Source organism: Bison bison, unplaced genomic scaffold, assembly GCF_000754665.1.
Source record: "Bison bison bison isolate TAMUID 2011002044 unplaced genomic scaffold, Bison_UMD1.0 scf7180017864453, whole genome shotgun sequence".
NCBI lineage: Eukaryota > Metazoa > Chordata > Mammalia > Artiodactyla > Bovidae > Bison > Bison bison.
The window spans coordinates 2,438,305-2,450,726 of record NW_011495015.1 but is presented as its reverse complement, the minus strand read 5'-3'; the positions used below and the strand labels follow the sequence as shown (position 1 = coordinate 2,450,726).

Genomic DNA, 12,422 nt, shown 5'->3' with positions numbered 1-12,422 from the left:
AGTCTCGCGTCTTCCCTCGGATGCCTCTGCCCCAGTTGACGCTGCGTTAACTAGAGAGGCGGCTGTGACCGCCTTTTGGAGACGCAGTCGACCCCCTGCCCCCTCACCTGTGGGCGCGGCTTGTCCCCAGCCGAGAATCTTTGAGCGGGACCCCGTGCGCCGAGTGCGGGTCTCGGAGGGTGCAGACTCGCCTTCCCCTTTTCCCGCAATTAAGAAGGCCGGGTGCTCTCCGAGTCTCCCCCGGGCGCAGACAGCCGGGTCACACCGCTTTCAGTGATAAACCTACAGCTCAGGAGTCCCTTGAGCGCGGCCTGGGCGGAGAGGCCACGCTGTCTTGCTGGCCGGTGCTTTGTACGTGTCCACCAGCCGGTTTTTCCGTGTCAGGAGAGGCCACTCGCGCCCGCTCTTTCGAGGGACTCACAGCCTGTGCGTCCATTGAGCGCTTTGCAGCGCGGCCTGCTCTGAGTGGCTTCTGGGTCTTGGTAGCTTTGGGGCACAAGTCTGACTCCATGTTTTCCAGGAGGAGGAGGAGAAGAGCAGGCGCTGCAGAAAAGAGGATTTAGACCGTATGGGGTGGGGAGGTCAGGGCACGCCGGGTGACTCCAAAACAAGGAGGGTGGTACTGAATGCATCTGTCTTAATTTATTGTGATGCTCAGGTTAGTCAACAGCTCCACCGTGTAAATCTCCTCCTTCTGTTAAGATGGTTAAATATTATATCTCCTCCCAAATGCAGCGGCCCTCCTCATCAGTACGTTTTGTGATTCTCCCCATTTTCTCAGCAAAGGCTGACTCTCCCTGATGGAGGTCCCCGGGTGGCTGGTGGGACACGGATGTGGGCTTTTAAGGTGCGTGGAGGTGATCTGTGTAGTTAAGCTGGGATCAGAGCAGTGGACTGAGGAGTGTTCCTATACCCAAGCTGCAGAGGCTGCTCTAACCCACTGAGCCCCCATGGTGGTTTTTATCCTGTTCAAAGAGGCAGAGGAGGATCGCGGTGGGAAAAGAGAGCAGATGGGGACTCCGAATAAAATGTTTCCAGTAGTACATTTGCTCTGGTCACCGACTCTTATGTAATAGACAGCAGAGTGAAATGTGAGAGTATGGAAGAGAAAGGGCCACGGTATTAGCATTACTCTGATGTGAAACCAGGGCTTTTGTAAATCTGCCCTGGAGGTAAGCTCCCTGAGGGTGAGAAAGACCATCTTTGACTTTTGTAGCCTCAGAGCAAATAGATGTTTCTCATGACATCTGATCTCAAGGCAGGGAGTTCAGCATCATTTCAGGGCTCACTCAGGCCGCTGGTTATTTGCTTTATTATTATTTTTTTCACATCATTGGATTCTCAGTGAAGGAAGTAGGTGTCTGACCCTGGAGTCTGCTCTGGTGTGTTTGATATTTCAGCGAATCTCGCAACACGGGGTATCTTTGTTGTGTTTATCACAACCCTAATTTCACTGACAAGGTTGCTGAGATCCGAGAAGATGTACCTACGTGTCCAAGGTCACCCAGCTAGTAAGTGATGTAGCTGGTATTTCCCCGGCCTCCAGACCTCTGTTCTCTCCCGGCTCCAGGCTGCATCCTTGTTTCCATCAAGGCTGAGAAGAGCCACGCCTGCCTTAGAGTTGTCTTATTAGTTTGGGCCATACCCAGCATTTAGCTTTTTTGAGGAACCTCTCTTTTTAGGCCAAAGGGCCACAGTGAGCACTTCTCTACTGGACTGTTTGGGGTCCCACAGACCCCCCCTGGCAGTGTTTAATCTGTGGGAAATGTCAGTTGCCATTTCCTGTGGTGGTCATGGCCGAACGTTTCTGACCCGAGTCCATCTCCCAGCGGTTCCTCTGACAGCAGGAGAGAAGAGACAGAGACAGTCTGGGGAGGCTGGGACATCAGGCTGATCACAAACACATGCGTGAGTTACATGGTTGGCTCTTCAGTAGCTTAAGTGACAGCCATTCAATTTGGGGATGAAAGACAACAGTCCTGCTAGACTTTTCTTAAGGTCAGTGAGCCTGCCCACATGTGTGGGATCGGGCTGGGAGCATCCCTGACCTCACAAAGCAATGACCTTTGCTGTAAGCCTGCTTTTGCACACGGATTTTAGAGCCTGCACCAGTGATGGTGTTTTTTTTTTTTCAGATGGCAGATAAATTAGTCCCTGACCTACTCCTTCCTTAGGGAATGTTGCATAGGACTCTGGAGATTAGGAGACTCCACCCAGAAATTTTACTTTGATATATTCTGGAGGATGGTGACCACAGTATCACAGGCTTTCCTGAGTCAGTTCTGTTACCACTATTGTATGAAACTCAAGTGAGAAGAATGAACCGAGAGTAATCAAACAGAAGACTAAGGATGATGTGTTATTGATTGGGAAATTCGAGTGGAATTTTGTTTTTAGCCAGACTGCTGTGTTTTTCCAGAAATCAGCTGTCAACAGAGAAGCGCCCGCCTCTGTTGTGTGGCGCTGAATGGGGCCATCCTCGAGTCATTCTGCCATCACCAGGCACTGCAGTGACTACATGATGTTGTTTAGTCGCTAAGTCGTCTCTGACTCTTGCAACCCCATGGACTATAGCCCGCCAGGCTCCTCTGTCCATGGAGTTTTCCAGGCAAGAATACTGGAGTGGGTTGCCATTTCCTTCTCCAAGGTATCTTCCCAACCCAGGGATCGAACCATCATCTCCTGCATTGGCAGGCAGATTTTTTACCACTGAGGCACCAGGGAAGCAGGGTAACTAGATGATGAGTAAGTACTCAGTCCGGGTAGTTGGCTTTTTGCATGAAAGCAGTCAGAAAAGCCCTGTTGGCCCTTGACTGCAGATGAACTTGTATGTAATTTGGAAGGCTTCAGGAGTGAAGATAGGAGATTGAAGTCAGTTGTCCAAAGGGCTTCGCTTCTTTCTCAGACCAGACTCAGGTCCATCTTAGTGACCAGGGTGTCTGAGAAACGCTGGCCATCGTGATCTCTGCCTGCCCACCATCACTGTGTTTTGCTCCAGTGCTCAAAGACAATCAGACAAGCCCTGGAGCTCATTGTGAACATATTAATTATGTTCTGTTTCCACAGGCTTTTCAGGAGGGTTTAATTGCTTTGCATTTATTGGCCTATTTCGGAAATGCTTCTCACATTGGTGGGGGATGCTAGCATGACACCCTTCCCCCCACCCCCAAGTAGTGTACTTCCAAAGGGCCCCAGTCCTGGGGGCTCCAAGGTCGGCCTGGGGAGGGCTGCTGAATTTGCTCTGCCCTTTCGGTTACTTCCTAAGAATTATTTTTGGTGAAAACAAGCAAAGTGCCTGCTAGCTCAAAGCAGACACCATGGGAATGTGGAAGAGCAGTGAGTTCTCAAGGGGGCTGCTGGGGAGGCCATTCGGGTGGAGCGGTTGCACTGCCTCAGCACTGGCCCAGCCTTGGCCTTGGCATCCTGCTTCTCTCTTGGGGTCTTGGGAGTTTCAGGATCTGCAATGATTTGGTTAAATCCAGCCGTGAAGATTCCAGGCACTCTGAATGGCCAGGAAGGGGTGGGGGTGGGGTGGACACTGAGGCAAGAATAAACAGTTCTGAGCATAAAGTGCTTCAGCTCCTCCCTGCCTACCCCCCTCCCTCCTGGAAGGTTGAAGCAGACAGTGTCCCTATTCTTTCCTGACCTTCTGCTTTCCACACCCATTCTTTATTCAGCCTGCAAACAAGCGGCTGTAATCATCTTAGGTGGCGAGATAATGTGGACCAGGGCACAGGGGGGCCGTGGCTGCTGGATGAACTGGCACTTGTAAACAATGGCTGAGCCCCCCTGTGTCTTCTGAGCCTCAGCTGGGACTCTGCAGAGCACATTTCCATTGATGGGAGGGAAAGGAGGTGGATTATTTGTATATTACAGTAGACAATAGTTAAGGGTCTGCAACTCCCAGAGGAGGGAATTATTGCAACAGTAGCCAGCTGACTGCTCACTGTCTAAATTGAGTGTGTTTAAAGAGGGAGTGATTAAAGTAGGACTAGTTATTGATTTTAAGTTGTTTAAAGGGAAGCATTGGAGGAGGAAATGGCAACCCACTCCAGTGTTCTTGCCTGGAGAATCCCATGGACAGAGGAGCCTGGTGGGCTGCCGTCTGTGGGGTCGCACAGAGTCGGACACGACTGAAGCAACTTAGCAGCAGCAGCAGCACCAAGATCATCAGTATGATCAAGGGTTTTCATCACTTTTACTATGAAACCAAGGATTTGGTTTTTATATTTGTGGATAAACTATCCTCAAAGAGATTTTCTTTGACATTTTAATCTTGGTTTATTCTAGTGCACACATGGTACCTCATTGTTTCTTAAATCTGATGTATGTATATGTATGTACACACACACATACACACACACCTTCCCAGACGGCACTAGTAGTAAAAGAATCTGCCTGCCAGTGCAGGGAGATACAAGAGACGGGTTTAATCCCTGGGTCGGGAAACTCCCCTGGAGAAGGAAATGGTACCCAGTATTTTTGCCTGGAAAATTCCACGGATAGAGGGGCCTGGTGGGCTCCAGTCCATGGGGCTACAGAGAGTTGGATACTCCTGAGCACACACATACACACTCACGAGTATAAAATAAAGCTTGATTTGTTATCTGCAGGTGAAGGGGAATAGTTGGGGAACTTTCTAGTACTTCAAGGTTTCATGCTATACAAAATTCGAAAAGTATATTTAGTTAAAGCTAAATTAGCTTTTTAATGAGATAATGATCTAACATTTGATTATCTGACAGACCTGTTGTTAATTCAATATAAAACTTGATTAAGGGAAATTTTCTCATTATCTGTATTAAAAACCAACAGTTTTCTGCTCTTACTGTGTGTAAATTTAGTCTAGCAGAAACATTATATGTTCTGCTTGATTGGGTTTGTTAAGCATTTAAATGGCAGACATCTTTAAGGTTCTTTGATACAATGTTTTCTACATTAGAGCATGCTGTCAGAAAATTAATGTAATGTTCGTTTGAAAAATCACTCTCCCATCATGACCCTAATCTGAATAATCACAGTTTTTGCTTTTCAAATGTCTGCTTCCTGCCTACATGGTTTGTAATTTGCTTTTCTTATAACTTCTTTTCACTGAACCTGAAAATTGTTTTTTTCAAGGCTTTTTGAAAAGAGTTGAAACCCTGGCCTCATCCTGTCTCTGCAACAGACAAGTGTTTGGAAGCCATTTAAACGTTTAGGGTTTCAGTATGCTCATTTTAAAAATGGAGGGTATTAATACCTTTTATGCACATTGCGGTGCTTTGGTGAGGACCAGTTGTGAAAACGAATATACCCACACATTGACAATGTCAAGTTCGAAACGTCAGCTTGCTGTTATTTTGTGCCGACAGGCTTTTTGCAAGTGTGATTTAAAGCTTCTTGTTTCACGTGTCCTGGTGGTTGCTGATAATTTCTCCCATTTACTGGAAAGAGTATGTGTGTGGAGCCAGAAAGCCTGGGTTTGTAGCTGGGCTTCCAGTTATCAGCCGAGAGGCTTTGGGTGTGTTCACCAGTGTGGGTTTGGCCTCTTTGTCCATCTTGTGGGGGCCGTGTGTCCCTGCAGGCTTATCGTAGGCTTAGTAACGAAGGCGAAATGCTAAAGAAAGGGTGTCTGCTGGTCCACAAATTTAGATAAAATATGAGTTATAAAAGCAGTGATTCAAATACATGCAATTACAATCTCTTCCTAATTTTCTTTTCAAAGCGACTAATGTTAGTGGTTATTTATGCCAAGAGCTATTAGCTGTTTACATCTGGCCTGCTGAGTGATCTGGAGGTGTGGGTACATCGAACCCTGGAACAGGCTTTTTCAGTCCATAGCACGGGTGCAGGCGTCTGTAGAGCATAACTAGCGTTTAATCGTAGGGTTGATGAGGGGCCCCCCCATTACAAAGTCTGAAAAAACAGAGAACATTTTTTTAAGTGGAAGTCCTACCATATGTTTTTTTATGACTACGTCACATTTTAAAATTCATGTTTGAGTAATAGGTAATTTTCAGCATTAATGACTTGACAAGCTTTCTAGAAAGGGCTGCCCTGGTGGCTCAAATGGTAAAGAATCTGCCTGTAATGCAGGAGACCCAGGTTCAATCCTTGGGCCGGGAAGATCCCTTGGAGAAGGGAATGGCTACCCACTCCAGTATTCTTGCCAGAGAATACCATGGACAGAGAAACCTGGTGGGCCACCATCCATGGGGTCACACAGAGTCAGACACAACTAAGAGACTAACACTTTGAGTAGAAGGAAAAGCCTTCGCACACAGTGCCTTCATAAACGGAGTGCCAACGCCACTGGATATTTGTGGGTACCCCTAGATATATACAGTGATTACTGCTTATGTTGAAATATTTTTATTAGTTACCCAGTGTAATAATTAACTAACTGTATTCAGACACCTAGATTAAGCTTTTTCTCAAAGTCAAATCAGATTTGCAGAAGGGACCTGAGAAGCTTGACCTTGATTTTGAAGATTCAGGACTAACTCTCTTTATGGGAGGATGGCATGCACAGGCCTGTTTGAAAGCTTGTAGGCTGTGGTGGCTGGTCTCCTCTGGCAGGGGTTGGGTCAAGGGCAAGGCTCTCATGGCTCAGTGTGGGGATTCGGCATCAGAAACAGTCTCTCTGCTGCAGGTTGAAAGGCCCTTCCAGAAGTCAGTGTGTTCTCTAGGCCCTTGAAGAGCCCAGCCTGTCCATTCTGTCCACTGTCTGGCCTCTGTTCCACCCAGTAAACCCCAATTCCAGCAAACTTTCCTATTGGAACAAGATTTATAGGAAGGGTCCTCCATGAAGAAGAAGAAAAAAAAAGCCAATGAAACTTGCTTATATGTCATAACATTTTCAACATTAAGATTTACCTTTTTCTAAAAGATTTTTTAATGTGGATTATTTTAAAAGTCTCTATTGAATTTTGTTATAATATTGCATCTACTTTACGTTTTGATTATTTGGCCTCGAAGCACATGGGATCTTAGCTCTCCCCAACCAGGGGTCAAACCCACACCACCTGCATTGGAAGGCAAAGTCTTAACTACTGGAGGCAATTCCCTAAGAGTTACCTTTCTTAAGACACATGCTGCTAAGTCACTTCAGTCGTGTCCAGCTCTGTGCAACCCCATAGACGGCAGCCCACCAGGCTCCCCTGTCCCTGGGATTCTCCAGGCAAGAATTTTGGAGTGGGTTGCCATTTCCTTCTCCAATGCATGAAAGTGAAAAGTGAAAGTGAAGTCTCTCAGTTGTGTCTGACTCTTCGTGACCCCATGGACTGCAGCCCACCAGGCTCCTCCATCCATGGGACTTTCCAGGCAAGAGTACTAGAGTGGGGTGCCATTGCCTTCTCCGCTTAAGACACATAAGAACACCTTATTTTTTTTTTATATATAATTTTTTTTTTGGCCCCACTACATGGCATGTGGGATCTTAGTTTTCTAACCAGGAATCGAACCCGTGCCCTCTGCATTTGGAAGCACAGAGTCTTAACCACTGGACCATCAGGGAATTTCCACACATCTTTTATTTTTAATGAGATTATCGCCACTGGTACAGAAATTCTGTAAGAATCTTTAGCAGACAAAACATTTTATTCGTTTGGCTACTAGGAAGTTGTTAAAGCTTTCATTTTTAACATCCACTTCCCTTCGTGGGCCATTGAAATGGGTCCCACTTGGAGCCATGGTCAGCTGAGTGGGTCATGTCCTTGGTCAGGTGGTGTGGACAGAGTGGAAGAACCTGTAGGCGGCCTTTGGGAGAATCAGATGCTTCACATGTGCCCTTTCCCCTACAGGTGATGGCTGCACACAGGTAGGGTTGGCTGGACAGTGGTTTTCACGCTGTTCGTGCCAATTTGTTATTTTTCCACAAGGGTTCCCAGTTCGTTTGGTACACATCTCCTATGTGATCTTATCCAGGATAAAATAATCTGCAGGAGGTTTACTACTAGTCAATTTCTTGTCTGCCTGAGGCTCTGATGTTGGGAAACTCTTTTCTTTATTGTAAGTAAATCCCTGGTTTTTGAGAATAAATGCAGGATTAGCGAGGGTGGCCAGACTCCAGGAACAAACTGAAAAGAATGAGACCTGATGAGTTAGGGTGTCCGTGTCTGGGAGCATTTTTTCCCTTTGAGCCTCAGTGTTAACTGAACAAAATAAATGAGAATGAGGACTTCCCTGGTGGTCCAGTGGTTTCACTGCTGAGGGCCTGGGTTCTATCCCTGGTTGGGGACTAAGATCAAACAAGCCACATGGCACAGCCAAAAAAAAAAAGATGACCAAGAGTATCCTAGTCTGGAGGCGTTTATGCCGTCAAATATGAAACTAATCAAGACAATTCCTAGAATGCTTTTCTTAATCTCCAACCTTCTAAGTTGCTCCTCGCTGAAGCGTTTATTATAGAAAATATACCCTGCATGCTAGTGCCTTTTCTGTGGCTTTTGGAAGAGTTGTCCATGATCAGGCTACAAGACTGGAACAAAACAATGTGAGGTGATGTCCAGTCTGCACTGCGTTCAGGAGCTGGTCTTTCTGGGTGTTGACCGAGGTTCAAGTGTATTCATTCCACAAATATGTATTAAGGGCCTGCTGTGTGGCTCACGCTGCTCTGGACACTGGGAGACTCCAGGTGTCTGCTTTCCTGGTGCTTACCTTCCCGTGTGGGTGACAGATGAAGAGTAGGAAGAAACCAATAATATTTGATGGTGGTAGGAAGTCGGAGGGGCTTTAAAGTGGCGCTCGTGGTAAAGAACTTACCTGCCATGCACGAGATAGAGAGGCAGGTTCAATCCCTGGGTCGGGAAGATCCCCTGGAGAAGGAAAAGGGAACCCACCCCAGTATTCTTGCCTGGGAGAAATCCCATGGACAGAGGAGCCTGGCAGGCTACACTCCATAGGGTTGCAGAGTCGGACATGACTGAAGCGACTTACCACTATGCAGATATGAGGGGCAGGGCCTGGGGCTAGAGACAGTGGCGGTAGGGGGCATTGTGTGCCTTCTGACTGATCTACCTACCATGAGCTTGGTCACGAGCTGGGGAGGAGCTTTTTAAGGAGAAACCATCACAGGTGATCTGCCTCCTGCACCTGGACCCTGAGAGAGGGCAGGCTGGCCCTGAGGGGAGGGGGCAGCTGTGGCTCCCCGGAGAGGAATGGAGGCGGAATGAGCATGGTGTATGGAGCCCTGGGGAGATAGCCCCGTAGGTTGGACGTTGAACTGACAGCACTGCATTGGCTGGGCTGGGAGGGAAGGAGGGAGCCAGGAATAACTCCCGGGTTTCTTCTGTATCCCAGCATCTTCATGTCGATCCCAGAGTGGAGTGGAGATGGGAGATGAAGGGCAAGGGAATGGAAAAAACCAAACCGATGTGTATTTGAAATAGCGCACAGGTTTTATCTTTAGAATCATGAGTCACGTAGTTCCAAGATTGGTGTGGCGGGACAGCATTTTAAGGACATTTGCGGGTGTGTTATGATTCCCGGGCAATTCATAGGGATGAGCCCCCTGAAGTTTGTTCTTTGCAGGCAATGTCTGACTCATCTTACTGCCTAGCTTGTGTCTTAGGGACACAAGTTCAGGTCAGCGTTTGGTTTGTATCTAGGGTTTGATTACCTGCAGAGACGGCGTCATTTATGATGAGGATTCTGTAAGGAAAGATTGGGAGTGGGGTAAATGCTGAGAGGCTGCGATGACTAAGCCGTGCTCGTTTTTGGTTTCCGGATCCACGAGACCTGAACAGACATCTGGTGATGCTGTCTCGTGTGAGAATTTCCGGAGTCCCTGGGCTGTATTGCACACGTGTTTCCGGAAGTCTACAGGTGACTGCAGAAAGTTCACAGTACTGCAGGGCAGGAGTGGACGGGCGATTCCGCCCTGTCCCATAGACCTGGCTTATTAGTGCCCTCTGTCTGGCTTGTGTAGGATGAGTTGGATGAACTCCGAGCGGAAATGGAAGAGATGAGAGACAGTTACTTGGAGGAGGAGGTTTACCAGCTGCAGGAGCTGCGGCGGGAGCTGGACCGCGCCAACAAGAACTGCCGAATCCTGCAGTACCGCCTCCGGAAGGCCGAGCAGAAGAGGCTGAAGGTGGCGGAGACCGGGCAGGTGGACGGGGAGCTTATCCGGAGTCTGGAGCAGGACCTGAAGGTGAGCACAAGGTGGACAGTGGGCGGGACTTGCCTTCCCCAGAGAAGCCGGGGGGAGTTTCCATACAATTTCACAAGTTTGCCTCGAAGGTGTCTTAGAGATCCAGTTTAGGGCAGCGTTTGGTTTGAATCTAAAGTTTGATTGCCTGCAGAGATGGCATCATTTATGATGATGATTCCGTAAGGAAAGATTGGGAGCGGGGTAAATGCTGGGAAGGCTGTAAGACCTGAAGTGCAGCCCTCAGGATCCACTTACACGTGGTCTTTTTTTTTTTTTAATTAATTTATTTGGCTGTGATGAGCCTTAGTTATGGCACATGAGATCTTCATACTCTCACATGAGATAATCTTCATAATCTCATGGGCTTCTCTCGTGGCTCAGCTGGTAAAGAATCCGCCTGCAGTGCAGGAGACCTGGGTTCGATCCCTGAGTGAGGAAGATCCCCGAGACAAGGGAAAGGCTACCCACTCCAGTATTCTGGCCTGGAGAATTCCACTGACTCTATAGTCCATGGGGTGGCAAAGAGTCAGACATGACTGAGTGACTTTCACTCATTCACTCACATGAAATTTTTAGTTACTGCCCCAGGGCATGTGGGATCTTAATTTACAGACCAGGCACCCCTGCCAAAAGAATAAGTAAATAAATCATAGATCTTCAATTAAAAAAAAAGAATTAATACCTGCCCCCTCTGGTCTGATCATTCTTTAGAAATTGTGCAGAAACTCCTAAAGATCTGGAATGTTTAAAAAATTGATTCATTATCAATTCAGTTTTAGTCAAAGATCACTTTTAAAAGTTGACCCCAGTCACTTAACATTTTTTGTTATTTCTAGGGTGCAAAAATGCTGAAATTACCGTAACCCAAGTAAGACTTGTAGTAGTGACTTAACTGAAAGAGAAATAGGGTCGCATTTAATTGTTTAAAGTGTCTTTGAGAATCATCAGCAGAAGTGGGAATAAGGTGAAAATACCCCAGACTTTCTTCCATTTGTCCTTTCCACTGAGGCCTCTCTCCTGCCCCAGTTATCAAATCATTTATCTAGAGATGAATTATGTATAATGTCCTTCTTATTATCGGAGTCCCTATGAAATCTCATTTAGCCTTTCATTACAATAACAGGAAAAGAATCTTTGTAACTCAGATTTATAAACCAATAACAAGATGTCATTCAGTGTGATGTAAAGGTGATTTATATTTCTGTTACAAAATCTCCTTAGTTCCTTTTAGAAAGTGAAAATGTTGAACTGCCTTTATAGCATTTGAATGTTTTATTAGAGTAGGCAATTTAAAACCTGACTATATTAAGTATGTACTGAATACAGAATTATTTTTTTAAGCAAGTAGGGTTCTTTAAAAATTATTTTGAGAAACAGAAATGTTTATCTGATGATCTTTTACAAAATTATTTGTTCATTTTATTTATTTATTTTTGGCTGCGCTGGGACTTCTCTGCTGCACGCGGGTTTCTCTCGTTGTGGAGAGCAGAGGCTGCTCTTCGATCCAACATGCAGTGTGGGCTTCTCTGGTTGCAGAGTACGTTTCTAGGTGCACAGGCTTCAGTAATTGTAGCACGTGGGCTTGGAAGTTGCAGCTCGCGGGCTCTAGAGCGCAGGCTCAGTAGTTGTGGTGCCTGGACTTAGTTGCCCCGAGGCATATGGAATCTTCCCGGACCAGGGATTGAACCTATGTCCCCTGCCTTGGCAGGCAAATTCTTAACCAGTGGACCACCAGGTAAGTCCAATGATCATTTTTAATTGATCATTTAAAGCATGTGCTCCTGGGAAGACTTGGCATTCTAAGCAATATTCCAGAAGGAACAGGGCTGTGGCAAAGTGGCCTTTTAATCCAGATGAAAGTCATACTTCCCCTTAATGTGGATTTCATGTTTTAAACTAATACCCCTTCCTTTAAATGTAGGCTTGTTAATATTGCCAGGATCTTTGCTCTTTGGTGTAACACAATATTCCTTAGTGATTCTGCCTCTGAAGTGGTTTGGAGGTGCCCTTAGCACACAGAAGGCTTCCCATCAGATGACTGTGTCTGTGGGTTGATGCAGGTGGCCAAAGATGTATCGGTCCGATTGCACCATGAACTTGAAACCGTGGAGGAAAAGAGAGCTAAAGCGGAAGACGAGAATGAAACTCTCCGACAGCAGATGATCGAAGTGGAGATATCAAAGCAGGCCCTGCAGAACGAGCTGGAGAGACTGAAGGAGGTGAGTCAGGTGGATGGGGGCTTGCCCCTTGCGAACATGGGACTCCCAAGTGTCCTTTTTTTTTTTTATTT

General features: G+C 46.7%; 1 protein-coding gene across 1 annotated transcript in view; it reads left to right on the top strand.

Moving 5' to 3' along the window:
* MTCL1 (microtubule crosslinking factor 1) overlaps positions 1–12,422 on the top strand; it is a 112,940-nt gene that overhangs the window by 485 nt on the left and 100,033 nt on the right. The window contains exons 2-3 of the mRNA XM_010859088.1: positions 9,908–10,132; positions 12,193–12,351. Of these exons, the coding sequence (XP_010857390.1) occupies positions 9,908–10,132; positions 12,193–12,351 (384 nt within the window). The remainder of the gene's footprint in view (positions 1–9,907; positions 10,133–12,192; positions 12,352–12,422) is intronic.